We start from the raw sequence: 14,699 nt of genomic DNA, 5'->3' as shown, positions 1-14,699 counted from the left end.
TTCTCAGCAAAGATAATTTTTATTGTTCAAAGGAAGTTTGTGGAGAATTACAGCAGTACACACTTGACTGAACAGCTGCCTTTATCACATAACACAGTACAGACAAGAATGAGGTCAAAACTTATATGGATATTGAAATTAGTAATAATTAAAAAAAATTACTATGGCTCCCAGATGGTGTGTATGGCTAATTTATGTGGTTAAAGAAGGCCTGAAAATCAAACTTCACTCTCTCGTCAAATAAAAAATGTATAACACCCACACACAGTAGTAAGAAAGAAAAAAAAGGGATAACAGAGGGAAGTCACAAACAGGCACACACATTTTGACAGATCTAGAAGAGAAGCTGACAAGTTGCAGTAAGACTCAGAAATGTAACACCTAAAAACAACTTAATACGCGGAGGAAGAGAATGATAATAAAAAAGAAGAGTGTTGTTTTGTCATTTGGGTTGTTGAAAAAAGGAATACAAACTAAACAGAGAACATCGTCAAGTCTGGTTTGTATACAATTTTGTTTTTTTCTATGCTCTTCCAACCATAAGGACTATATATAGGAAATGTATGGAAAACCAGTAAGAAATGTCCCCCTATATATAATTGCATCCGAGTTTTATTTGTTTAAATAGCTTGTTCAGGAAGCATTTATAATTGATTCTATATGTCTATGTATAAATATATTTCTGTATATATATATATATATATATATTTCTGTATATTGTTTTTTTAAAAATAAATCTATTTAAAGCCAGATGGGTGTTGTTCTACATTTTATTTCCTTTCCAGTTTTGTCACCGAAGCTCTCCACGTATTTAATTCAAAAACTTCCAATTTGTCATGACCTGATGTTAAGCCTATACCAGGCTTACAGTATCATTCCCTTTAAAAGAGCCAAATCAAGCCCAGTATATCATTAGTAAATTTAGTGGCATCAGCACTAATGCACTTCCAAATTGAGTACATACAATCAGAGTGATTTGCTCGACTCTGACAAGAAACAGGAGGAAAACAAAATAAAACTCACCAGCCCGCGTGAACCTCAATAGTCAGAGCAGGTTGGCGGAGCATGGTTTTATAGCACCATTTTAACTGTTTGTACATTGTTGCTTGAACTGTATTGTGTGCCCACTAGTTGAACTCTTCAACGGTCTCCAAATTTTACACTGTTTGATCTGAGTCTTATTATATATATATATTTATATATATATATATATACATACACACACACACACATTTGCGGAGAACACTTTCCGAATGAGCTAACTATAATTCACACCACGTCATTCAGATGATGCTGGTTTGCTCTCCATCATATGGTAGGCTACAACACCAAAAACACCTATAGTAGATACACTAACACTAAACGTCCCGGTTGACTCTATTGTTAACTCAGTCTCTGAGTGAGTGAGTGAGTGAGTGAGTGAGGGAGTGAGGGGGGAGGGGGTCTTTTTGTAAAAGAGAGAACTTTCAAAATGACAAGACCTATAGAGCAGCCAGCCGAAATATTCATTTATCTAGCCAAACATCGTCTATACTGCTTTAAACAGGATTCTCTTACATATACATGACAGTGTTTCTCAGTCAAACATCTTTATTCGCCATAGAGCTTTAATGTTCTTCGTTTCATGCACGGTAATTCGTTCCACTCCAGCGCGCGGTTCTCGCTCAGTGTGAGGTTGTTGCCCCAGCAAGGGAACACCCGTCCGGGTCACTGTCAGTCGTCATCGATGTCGTCGCCCTCCGACTCCTCTCCTCCTCTCCGCTCGTACACTTTATCTCGGTGTCGCTCCTGGATCTCCTTCATCTCCTCGGCGTAGCGGCTGAAAGCTCCGCCGAACTTGCTCCACGCTTTGAAGGGTATCGTGATAGAGTTTCTGTAACTGGGCTTCACCTCGCTCACCCGCAGAAACACCCCGTACTTGTTGGAGCCCACGTCAAAGAAGAACCGCTTGGAGTCCACCGTGATTGACGTGCCCTCGGGAAGCTCCCCGTAACCTCCGGCGCCGCCGCTGCCGCCGAGCAGCTCCTCATCATCCCCGCCGTAGTCGTCGATCAGCTTGGCCAGGGCGTCGCGGAACTCGATGAGACCCTGAGCAGGAAGGGCAATGGTTTGCCCGGATTGCATGCCACCCCCGGGCACACCTCCTCCGCCGCCGCCAAAACCACCAGGCCCGCGGTTAACGGTCTGACGGATCCGGAGGAACCTCCCCCGCTGGTTCTCCTTCAAATCGAGGTAGTATTTGCGATTCTCCCTCACTAGGAATTCGCTCTTCAAGGCCCGCCTAGGCCCGCCGTCCTCGCCGCTGGAGGACTGGGCGATCTGCTCCGGGGTGCTGGGTCCAAGCTGTGCGTAGTGCTCAATGAAATCCCCCAGGTAGTCCCGAAACTCCGCCGCGACTGACATGGAAAGTGTCAGTCGACTTTTGGAGCCACCAGCGCCGACCTCGGCGATCTTTATGAACCTGCCCTTCGAGTTCTGCTTCACGTCCAGGTAGAAGCGCTTGTTTTGGATGTCAAGGCGTTTGGACGCCAGCTCCTGGGTCTCTTGATCCCTCTGGAAAGGCTGGAATCCGCTGCCTCCACCCCCTCCTCCACCACTACCACCGCCACCTCCTCCTCCGCTACCACCGCCGCCGCCGCTGCTTCCACCGCGCTCACTCCCACTATCCCCATCCGCCATCTTCACCATCACCCAGAGCTGCGTTATTTTTTCCCATCCGTATGTCGTCAGGTCCCGCCTTCTGACCCGTTCAGAGGCATGAGAACGTCGTGTGAATGGCCCATAGCTCTGGAACGTCACTGTCTTAGGAACATCTTGTGATTTGACGTTTGACATGTCAGTCATAAATTCGCTTCTCCAATTGGCCCGCGACCTGTCCGTTGTGCGAGTAAATACCACATCCCCATTCTCTTTGGCTCACTTGGACTGCCTGTCAAAGTGTAAATCCCACCTTATTGTTTTGACAGTACCATGGGCGATTGGCGTACAGTGGTGTCGATAACGTACAAAAAAACAAGCACTTTATTGCAGATAACACTCGAACTGTACATAAAGAATCATCACTCAGTCGCTCACTACAGCGGTATTCACAATTTTCCAGCCCTTTAAATATACAAAAAAGAACTTCTAAATAAAGTTATCACAAAAAGTGTAAAATAAATTTTTATTATACATGTATCTCGTTGATATATTTAAAAATACATGTCATTTATAAATAATAAGACAGAAAATTATATTTAATTCAGACACTATTGATACGAATAAAAAAAATAAAAAAAATTACCTTGAGGTTTACAGTCAGGAAGACTGCCGCACTGCCAACATGAAGCAAAGTAAATATTTTACAGATATTCATGTGTTTTGGCCTTAATACAACGACAGTATGATCACAATTAATTATTTACCGTACAACATCTTATTTATTTTATTTATCATTTCATGCTTACCAGCCTTCTGTGCCCTTTCTCGCATTTTTTACGTTTTTATCGTCTATGGTTTTTATGCATACAAATAATCACGTTCATATTTTCTCACGAGGAAGGCTGTCTCGGAAAGGGGGTCCTTGATATCAAAAAGTTTCAAAACCCCTGACTTAGTGTATATAAGTGTAAGTAATAATCCATAAGTACAGCAATCTGTATAAAAAAAAGTTAAATCAAAGATAGAGTTTTAGAACTCCCTTTCTTTATACACTTATTCTTTATAAGTCAAGAGTCTCATTGTGACATTTTTTTATTATCAACAGAAAATATATAGAAATCAATTTAATACTTGATTTACGATTTGGATTAATAAGATTTTTTAAAAAGTAAAATTTTGATTATAATTTCTATTTGGTTTTATAATTTATCTTGCTCTTAAGCCTTGTTATTAACATGAAATCATACGTTTATGTAATGCTCGATGATCATTTACGACTTCTAAATATAGAGGTTTAATGTTTTCTGTAAATCGAGTAAATTTCAGGCAGTTTGTCACTATTAAAGTCCCGCCTACGTTTTATCCTCTACGAACATCATTCATCGATGGGGGATGGTAGAAGCAGATACATGCTGAAATCTCATTGGCCTTCGCGAAATTCGAACGAACAACGGATATTCTGATTGGCTGGTTCCACTTCTCGGTATGCCTCGAGCGTTCTCTGCTGAACGGAGTTTATTGTTCCTCTGAGTCAAGAGGCGAAATAGATTTTATTCAAACCTCATTGGATCCCATTCAAAGTAATACCTCGCTGAAATGGTATGAAATTTTTCTATCTTGGTCCGTATAACCATTTCCTTTAACTCGAAATGTCCATCCGCTTGTTATATTGCACATTTGTCGTCTGTTTAAATATTCTACGGCTAGCTCCTAGCTAACGCAGGTTGGATTCAGCGCTCTTAGCCCGCGAGAGTAGCGCGTGCTAATAGTCTTTTTGTAATTTTTATTTAATATATCACGACGTTTCTTGTCCCAATGCAAATGATTTGATTCTTGAACATATCTATCTTATATGTTTTAAAGGTTATGTTGATATACGTCGCAGCTGTTGTGGAATTTCTCCAAGCAGTAAAGCTAAGCTAATCCGTCAGCGGCAGTGGAGAGCTCGCGCTGATCACTATATACACTTTTCATTTATTGTGTAGTTCTGCAAAAACCACCAATTCCTAGGAATTGCGTTATGCATTTTTTTGTATGTGCAGGTTTATGTCAGAAACACGGGCAACTTATATTGCCAGTTTAGGGTGGCAGTCATATGAGCGGGAGATTTACCTGCTTTAACAGGCTGTTATAGGACTCATTGGCATTCAGTGAAGTGGCAGATGGCATTGCTTTAAGTTTTTAGGTAAACTTTAATTCATGTGAAGGAAGAGTAGGATCCCATTCCTAATGGATATGTTTAACTCATACTCTCTGGATGGGAAACTGTGCAAATTGCCAAGAAAAGTGGAGTATTTTCTCCAAACCTGCGTTTTTTTTTAATAGGCCTTCTGTTTATACTATACCGGTAATGCATTAATAATACATGCCTTCATGATTTGTACAATAATTGACACGCATGACATACTTTTTATATAATAAAAAAAACTTTAACGTATGATCAATTAAATATATTACTTTACAGTTGATTGCATATAATTTTTACGTATAAAAAGAACATGTATTTATTAAAATTAAGTGTCATTTAATTTTGTATGTAAAACGTAATGTTTTACAGAATGAAATATCAATACATGTATTAATTGAATTCATATTTAAAATTATTTTTATTGCATATATTTTACATATAATAAAAAGAGTACATTAAATTGTTTTAGATATAAAACAATCTCTTAATATAATATTATTTAATCAGCACAGCTCATATAGTAGAGTACAATTAACCTAAACCCCCAACAATTGTGTTTTCATACTGTTATATGCTGCTAGTTTGTTTTGTGCAAACTTGAATATGTTTGTATGCGCTGGATCTGAGTCTATATATTGTTTTGTAGGCAGGAGGAAAGGCAGGTAAAGACAGTGGCAAGGCCAAGGCAAAAGCAGTGTCTCGCTCACAAAGGGCTGGACTTCAGGTAAGCTTCTGTTTTTCTTATTTGTTCTGCTGGCGATGCTGGTTTTCTGTTCCCAAAATAAATTATCCATTTGTTAAATAGCCTTCAGTGAAATGGGCGTAGATGTGGAATTTGTTAGGTCACAATATTTCGAGTCAAATAAAAGTCAGATACAACTTTCTAAGGAATGCATATCTGAAATTTGTAGTTCCCAGTGGGTCGTATCCACAGGCACTTGAAGACCCGCACTACAAGCCACGGTCGTGTGGGAGCAACAGCAGCCGTGTACAGCGCAGCCATCCTTGAATATCTCACAGCTGAAGTAAGACTCTGCCATTGACTCGCATGTTGCAAATCAAATATGTGCTGATGTGTGGCAAGCTATTAATCAGGTTTAATTCTTGTTGTAGGTTTTGGAGTTGGCAGGAAATGCTTCAAAAGATCTGAAGGTGAAGCGTATCACTCCTCGCCATTTACAGCTGGCCATTCGTGGAGATGAGGAGTTGGATTCCCTCATCAAGGCAACTATTGCTGGTGGTGGTAAGTTGGAGTTTGTTTATGTTGTGTGTGTTGCATACACACTGATGTGTTGACAGATGAGGATGTGAATCATTTACGTGTTTGGTGTCTTCTCGCAGGTGTGATTCCACACATCCATAAGTCTCTGATCGGGAAGAAGGGCCAACAGAAGACTGCGTAGTTCCCTTTGGGATCGCTATGCTGACATGGACTCGAGGACTTGCATTTGGGATATGTGACCAGATCGGCTTGTTCATCCATTCATCCGTTCTATTTTTCTTTTCTTTTTTAAGTTAATATTAATGTTATACTAGCTAACCACAAGTGATTCGTTAGAGTTTTGTGTTAATGTTGCCAAAACTAGAATGGCAAATAAGCCCCCCCCCCTTCCTCCACCCCAACCCAAATGTCAGGTATTTTAGAGAGACAAACAGGAAGTGTCTGATCTTTCCTGCTGTGACTGTGGAATTGTTTGTTGAATTGGCCAGAGCTATGGAGCTGTTTTATACTGAAAAATGGAAGTGATAAAAACATTTTATACAAAACCAAAATGTTTGTTTTTATTTGATCTGCCATGTTCTTCTGACAAAGTGATACCATTTGAATCAGAGTTAATACAGAAATAATGTGTGTTATTTGCATAAAATGAATGAGACAACCTTGAGAAAAGTACACTTTAGTATCATTTTAAAAATAGGAGTTATTGCAGAAATAATTTACTAAAATATTATACTTGGGTGCAAATTGAGTGTAATGTTTTTGGACACCTAATTGCATGCTATTAGGAAATTTGTTAAATGCAATTAGTTTAACTTAAGAGTGCTTCTTGACCAACTTAAGAACATCTTTTTATGAAATTTAAATAATTATCGAATATGTTTTTATTTTTTGTATGTGTCAGTCTACTAAAGATTTGATAACTGCATTTATAATTTTGTGTGGTGATAAGTATAGTAATAGATGCACAGCAGTGCATGTTATTTATTCCCTGATAAATCAAATGTATTTAACAGTTAATTATTAATTTGTAAAATTGTATTAAATATTTATCCACCCAGTGATAGTTCCAGACGGCTGTTATAAATATGCTGCAAACGAGCATCATCTAGTTAAAAGTATGAATTTTAAAACGCGTTTTATAATAGTAATTTGATTTCACAGATCATCAAATCAAAGAGCCCAGCATTTAATTTTCTGACATTTTTTCCAAAATATAGGCCTATATATTTTTGTCATCGGGAGGTAAAATGTCGTCGCAAAGGGTGGACGTTAGGTGGCGCTAAAGACCACATTTTTACGTATAGCCTATTTTCTTCCTGAGATGAAGTATCCTGTTTGCGTGTGGGAGGATATTTGTGTGTTTCAATACAAAAATGATCATTCCCTTCTTATAAGCATTCATAAAACAAACAAACATTTTGATGACAGGCACTCGTGTGTGCAGTTCACAGGAGAATCTGAATAAGACATATAATGTGCTGCAGGTAAGTTTGAATAGACAGTGTCTGTCATAATATGCACTTTTGTTGTGTAAGTTCAGTTGTTTAACCCTTTCGCACGTACATTTTAAATATTTTAACTAAACCCCCAGCGTGAGTTTTTTTAAAGCATTTTTTCACTCAGAAAAGCACTGGCGCATTTAACAGTAAATCCTCCAAACAGTGTTTGCCTGGGTTTTCTGTTTAACACTGATAGCCTATGTTTAGGCTTTTTACGGTCAAACATGTTCTAGTAAACTGGCAGCTACACGAGCACTGATTTATGCCCAATTTAATAGTCTACATGAACCCTTTAGGTATCAAAATAGTCCAGCTGTTGTAGATTTACAAACCTAAAAACATTCACGTTAAATGCAAAAGCGTCGGTTTCAAATGTCCTAGACCTAGACAACTGCAGCAAGGTGATTATTGTTGCTTTGTCAGATTTGTACCGAGCATGCAGCATGTTTGTGCGTGTTATACACTTCAATGTTCTGCTGTGTCATGCTGTATCACTTATGCAGTCAATGCGTGTGTGTGTGTGTGTGTGTGTGTGTGAGAGAGAGATCGAACAGCTTTAACCTGGGAATTAAAACAAGATCTCACACACGACTGCAGGCTTTGCTTTATGGGACATCTGCAATGCAGAAGCCTATATATAGCAATAGAGAGAGTAATGCAGGGAGGGGGCTGAGGACAAGATACAATAATATCAATGAAAAAGTTGGCAATCCCATAAATATAATTCTGTACTGCAGGCTTTAAGGCCTTTTTTTTTTTTTTTAACTAGTAGTCAAAATATTGTTTTAACTTTAAACATTTAATTATGCCAAGAATCATTGCACTCCTGAACATCACCATGCATGGACAGATATTGGTCATTTTTATGTATTAAAATATGATCTATTTAAAATAAGTGGTTAATTAAATCACATAAATGTCTAAAAAAAAATATATATATATATATAAATTAAAAAAGGTAGGCCTCTATAACATTTTATTTTTTAATTATTAAAAAAAGGTCTCATCATGTTGTTCTCTTGTGTTATAGTTAGTTTGTGCTGGCATTACATTAGCCATGAATAAATATTTCTATATTACTATTCTGCTCTACAGCTGACAGTGTAATCATAACCATTAATATTCTCTGTTCATTCTTTTGAGATTTCTGGCACTTGATCACTTCTGTGAAGAATCTGCTGTCTTTTAATAATTTAGCTGATCAAATATTTCAGGACTTCTTTTTAGACAGAGTACATTTGAGTAAAATTATAAAATAGGCCTACATCTTTCAGTGGTAAAAAAAAACAGGTTTGTAGACTACTAAACGGTATTTATGAGTTATGCCAGACAAATGATTTCCACAGCTTTAATTGTTTCTTGCATTAAGTAATCTTTTAAACAAATCAATATTTATTTAGGTCTTTTTGGAAAATAGCCATATAGCAAGACACAAATAATGTGCAGTCTGTCAATAATTATCATAAAATAATCATGACTTTATATTCCTATTTACACTTCCGTTCAAAATTGTTGAGGTCAGTAAGATTTTGTAATGTTTTTGAACAAAGTCTGTTTTACTCACCAAGGCTGCATTTATTTCATCCAAAATACAGAAAAAAAACCCGAATATGATGATTTGCTGCTCAAGAAGCATTTCTTATTATTATTAATGTAGAAATCATTGTGCTGCTTAATTTTAATGGAAAACATTTTTTTCAGGATTTGATGAATGGAAAGTTCAAAAGAACAGCATTTGTTTGAAAGACATTTTTTTAACATTATTACAAATGTCTTCATTGTCACTTTTGATCAATGTAAAGCAAAACATATGTTATAGTATATGCAGTTTTTTTTTGAGTTTTTTTAACACATATACTGTATGTTAAGTACAATATCAGAAAATCCATTCAAGTCTTTCTCAGAGGTAAATCTCATACAGTAAAGGATGAGAATCACCCAGTGGTTTAGGTTTAAATGTGATTGATTCCCAAAGAGCTGAGAGCATTACATTTGGGAGTTGTTCTGGATTCGTCTAGCCGAGAACAGATGCATAATTTATACGCTCTGTCTAGTCTCCCTCAGATGACATGCAGTAATACAACTATGCATTTCGGTCAGACTAATGCCTTTTTGAGACATGCTAACTGCCCTCCTTGAAACTCCGATTATGTTTTTTTCCAAAGCATGCATTATTAGTATAAATCATGGTAGCCTACTGAATGATTAACACTCTTAAAAATAAAGGTTCTTTATTGGCTTTTATGGTTCCATGAAGAACCTTTTAACATGGAACCTTTCTATTCCACAAAATGTTCTTAGAAAAAAGTTCTTTTAATTATTAAAATGTTCTTTGCACTAAGAAAAAAAAATGTTCTTTTAAGAATGGTTCACTGCAAGGTTCTTTGAGGAACCCAAAATGGTTCTTCTATGGCATCACTGTGAAAAAAAAAAATCCTCTTGGAACCTTTAGTTTTAAGAGTATGTTTATGTATCAGCAAATCAAGTCTGTAAATAAAAAAACTGTAGTGTGTGTGTGTTGTGTTTGCTTGATACAACACGAGACAAAGAGGTCACATATGGTACGTTTGGTTGATAAATGGCTTTATTTGGCTTTAGGGGGACATCACTGTATCAGTTAGCAGCCATACAGTTAAAGTGTCAGCACTCCTGAACCATCTCTGAAACAGTGTCGTCGAGATGCACAAAACGTGAGGACTCTTTTAAGCAGTTTAGATTCATGATTAAGGCATTTACGTACATTTTTACACACATCAAGCAAATCTATCCCACCCCCTCATATTGTCAAGCTCCAAGTGAATCAAGCCATGCAAATTGAACCTCCTCTTGATTTATTCATTTCATGAATAATTGCGACAACTGTTTTATTACATTTATCGGAAATCTTGCTCTTGGCTCTTCCCTCTTCTATACTCTTTTGGATTACAATATAATCCCAGACCTACTATTTGGATTATTTTTACAACCCAAAGGTTGCTGCAAAAATGAGTCCGAACAGTAGACTCACTTTAACATCACTGTCACCACATTGTCTCTACACTGTAAGAAAAACAATCTGTTGAAAAATGGAAAATGCACCGTCATTTTCAGCCAGGACATTATCCAATGAGTGACGTACATTTCATGTAACTCTAAAACAATACTTTACGCGTAATTCAAAATACGACGGGAACACTTGTAGAAAATCAGTACAGAAAAATCCCTCATATTAACACTGTATGGGCCCTATTTTTACTGACTTTTCTTGAAACCAATGACTTATTTATACAATTTAACATTTAAGGACTCTTTGGAATGGTATTTTTCCGGAAGTGTGATCCAGTCTCATCGGGCAAGTCTTATTTAACAAACAACATGTCCCAGACAGCAACATAGAGTCGGCCCAGATCCGGTCCATCTGGTACATGTGGATTCCACGCCGTATGGGCAACACTATGTAACTGTCTTTTCAATCGCCATATATTTATTGATCAAATTGTATTAAAAAAAATCAAGACCATTGATGGAAATAATTAAAATCAAGGATAATGAGGGTTCATCTCCAGTCAGTCTTTGTCAAAGGGACACATTGAATCAAATACCCAATTTTGCTAAACACTACTACTACAACAGTATTCTGTGGGCAGACCTTTAACTCTGTATTTGCACAAAGGTTTATGAACTAAACACCCATTTAAGATGCATTAACCAAAAGATTTTTCAAATGTGAAAGGAGGAAGCCAAAATACTGGATTCATTAGTTATTTTTCCATCCATGATGTTGAATTTGTAATCATTTGTTAAATAAAGATTTAGCAAAGTATTGAGTGCTGTTTGTTTCATAAGGTTATTTATTGTGACAGATGAAGATCAGATCACATTTTAGAAACAATCCTGATGCTTTCTCACAGCTAAAACGAGACATCAACCCATAATGTCACAGAATCTGCGTCCTGTAATCATTGATCAAGCATTGTGAAGGGTCATTGGAGGTGGTTGATTTAGCTGTCTGAATGGGTTCATGTAGTGGCTGTTTATCTGGAGTACCGGTAGTAATGTGACGGTTAATAGCTCTTCTCTATTGCTGTGTGTGTGACTGTCTGTGACCCCTCTGCCCTCTCTATGGCCAGCCTGTCTTCTGCAGGGTGAGAAGCAAACCGGACCAGTCACGTTTACACTGCTTCCTGAAGCCTGAAAGCTCTTGTACGCAAAAACAAATCAACCCCACAACAAATATACACAAACATATTATAATACAACGGCTGAGGGAGTGACAGCAAATTTGACATCTTTCTGACCTAATCAATCTTCCCACTTTTGGAAAGTTGTGGAAACTCTATCACAGATTGTTTCTTTTGCTATTGGAGCAAATGGAAATACAAAAATTATATTTTTTGTCACCTTCCCTAGAAGTTTACCCCAACTATCCGACTTCTGCTTCTGAGAACCCTGGAAATATGAAAAGGCTCCATTAATTAACTGAAATAAAATAATTGTATTACTAAATATTTACTGTAATAGAGAAGTCTAGCTAAACTGTTTCAGAAAAAAGTTTCATGAACAATGTATAAATAATGTTTTCGTGCTAACATTTTGAGAACATTATTAAAGACCAGGTAACTCTGACCGAACCTTCTACTAATGTTACTGAATTTTTTTTTGCTCATTCTTCCCTTGCCAGAGCTTTAGCCAAAGTTCTGAGAACATTCCCTGTTAGCTGGCCATTGGGAGGGGGCGCTACGAATCTTAATCGTCCTCAAAGTAGTCTTCATTTTAATTATGCAAATTATTTTATTTTTTTTATTTCAGAGGAGACCTGGACATTTGTTCATGAAATTCACCTATTTGTGAGCAGAAACACTAAAGGAAAGAGCTAAAGACAGGAACCTCATCTAGTTTCAGAAGGAAGACATGCCACAGATTAGAAAGAGAAAGTGGAAGAAAGACATCGAGAAAGAGAAAATGAGACAGAGGAAGATTTACTTCAGAAACATTGACATCTGCTCCACCACGAATGAATCAATCAAGAGGAGGTCATTTTTGAACACAATAAGGAATAGAGGGATATTTAGCAGCAGTCGTCGTCTAAAGCGTCAGAATCTAAATTGCAGAAGGATTTTCCCACACTACAGTTGCACTCTTCTCTCCAAAATCTAAACATTGAAACCCTCCCCAAGAAATCCATAAATATTTGATCTTTAATCCCACCAAACTTGATGAACTCCATGCCGCCACGTTTGCCGTGCTGTGACCTTTGCAATTGAGGAAACCATGAACGGATGGCCGGATGCATACATTAAAGTTAAAAAATGATGCATGCTTTGCATGAGAATGTGAATGAACATTCTTTACCCTACGAGTGAACTTAATGAAACGAGCTTGGACAATTTCGTTCATGTGGGTATAGATGCCCTAATATCGCTGGAAACAATAGGAGATGTGGCCTGTTCCTGTGCTTGGCTCGTGACATACATTCAGGACTCGAGTGAAGCTCTATATAATGGATATGCTGTTGCTCTGTGAATAATTACCTCTTCCAAAGTCCAAACTCACTTATTTTTTTAAATCAAATAGCACCGAGAGGTTGGAACCAGTTAATTTTGCCTTGCATGGCATCATCTTCCTTTGTGCTGTCCTGCACTACTAATGGCACGTGAACACCAGGTGTGAATGGGGTCTTTGCCGTCTGATCGTCACTTAAGTTGCCGTCTTGACACGAAAATGAACATTTTGTCATCATTTAATCTATTTAATCTTTCCGTATTATTGTCTTTAGTGTGTGACACAAAGAATAGCTTAGACCAAGGGTGTCCAATCCTGCTCCTGGAGGGCCATTGTCCTGCAGAGTTCAGCTCCAACCCAAATTAAACACACCTGAACCAGCTAACCAAGGTCTTACTAAGCACTCTAGAAACTTCCAGGCAGGTGTGTTGAAGTAAGTTGGAGCTAAACTCTCCAGGACTGAGTTTGGACACCCCTGGCTTAGACTAAATGTAATGTTGTTGTAGCTTAGACTAAGGCCCTGTCCCACATGGCACCTTAAACGCCCTTTCGTGACATAACGCAGCTTTGACTGCCGGGAAGAAGTCTGCAGTGGAGCTCGCTTCAGTGCGCATCGAAGGGACATTTCGACCGCAAATTATCTCAAAAAGACTTGGTAACACCCTTCTGAAACCTAAAATGACAAATGGGCCACCCTGCGGTCTCATGCAGCAGCCATCGTAAGTCCACAAGACAGAAAGTGCATATGAAGCGCTCAATTTGGGACAGGGCCTAACAGTTCCTGTTTTCCATACAAAAGAAGTGCATAGTGATTTATACTGCCAAAAAAGGTACACAGAAAGGGGCCATTCACACAGAACGTGTTTTTGCATTTAAAAACGCATGATGCAGGGGGAAAAGAAATAAAAATCAAGGTCTAAAGAGTTCTTTTAACTTGAGCACTGCGTCATGCATGAGGTCCAACACGTCCATCTAGTGCATGTTTACATAAAACAATATGATGCAAAAACATATGCTGTGTGAATGGTGCCTAATAGTGGTCCATATGAGGTCACAAATCTCATTTGAACTTTTGCACTTTTGCACTAGGTTATTACATGACCTATCCTAACACGACCTCACGATTTCAAAGTTTTAGGATTTCTGTCACATAAACCATATGACTTTTGAAGACTTGGAATACAGAATTGCATGGACAATCTTTATGACATTTTTATGGTGCTTTTTGGAAAGCTTGAAAGTTAACTCGCCATCCACTTCTTTTGTATGAAAAATGGAAACTAAGAAATGATAAGAAAATTTGTCATTTTTGGGTGAACTACTCCATATACTCTCTGCATAGACCTTGTTGAATCTCTTGTTGAGTGCTATACAGAAAACATCGTTTGAATGCTTTTGTTACCGACTCGATGCTTTCGCACAGATATCTTGATGCATCAGCAGGTGAAATCAGCCATACCTAGTGAAATGAAAGTGAAGATGAGAAGATGAGGTGTTTGTGTGTGGCAGAGGGACATGGAGGGATGTGTCCAGACGGATGTGGCGGAAGCAGTGATGATACGCAGCTTTACTTGCTCTTAACCGCAGCGGCCTTTTCGCCCTTGTTACTGTCCCCCTTTTCACTATCTGCCTTGCTATCGCTCTTCTTCTCCTTTTCCTTCTCTTTCTC

The 14,699-nt window shown here is 38.0% G+C and overlaps 2 protein-coding genes across 2 annotated transcripts; one reads left to right on the top strand and one right to left on the bottom strand.

The window, feature by feature from the left end:
* purba (purine-rich element binding protein Ba) lies at positions 1-2,703 on the bottom strand. The gene has a single exon (XM_082170362.1). It carries the CDS (start codon positions 2,686-2,688, stop codon positions 1,714-1,716), a length of 975 nt encoding a protein of 324 aa, XP_082026488.1. The 5' UTR covers positions 2,689-2,703; the 3' UTR covers positions 1-1,713.
* A 1,382-nt stretch (positions 2,704-4,085) lies between these two features.
* h2az2a (H2A.Z variant histone 2a) lies at positions 4,086-6,601 on the top strand. Its single transcript, XM_082170418.1, has 5 exons — positions 4,086-4,239; positions 5,475-5,552; positions 5,740-5,853; positions 5,942-6,071; positions 6,170-6,601. The coding sequence occupies exons 1-5, from the start codon at positions 4,237-4,239 to the stop codon at positions 6,229-6,231; spliced, it is 387 nt and encodes a 128-aa protein (XP_082026544.1). The 5' UTR covers positions 4,086-4,236; the 3' UTR covers positions 6,232-6,601.
* The last annotated feature ends 8,098 nt before the right edge of the window (positions 6,602-14,699 follow it).

The sequence above is a fragment of the Leuciscus leuciscus genome (assembly GCF_965113295.1).
Source record: "Leuciscus leuciscus genome assembly, chromosome: 5".
In the NCBI taxonomy this organism is placed as follows: domain Eukaryota; kingdom Metazoa; phylum Chordata; class Actinopteri; order Cypriniformes; family Leuciscidae; genus Leuciscus; species Leuciscus leuciscus.
This window is presented reverse-complemented; position numbering and strand designations above follow the sequence as displayed.

What these genes read in the sequence shown, in the direction of transcription:
- purba (XM_082170362.1), bottom strand. Translation starts at nt 2,688, where the DNA reads ATGGTGAAGATGGCGGATGGGGATAGTGGGAGTGAGCGCGGTGGAAGC.
- h2az2a (XM_082170418.1), top strand. An exon ending in CACAAAGGGCTGGACTTCAG is followed by an intron (nt 5,553 to 5,739) that starts GTAAGCTTCTGT and finishes TGAAATTTGTAG; the next exon opens with TTCCCAGTGGGTCGTATCCA. An exon ending in GGCAACTATTGCTGGTGGTG is followed by an intron (nt 6,072 to 6,169) that starts GTAAGTTGGAGT and finishes GTCTTCTCGCAG; the next exon opens with GTGTGATTCCACACATCCAT.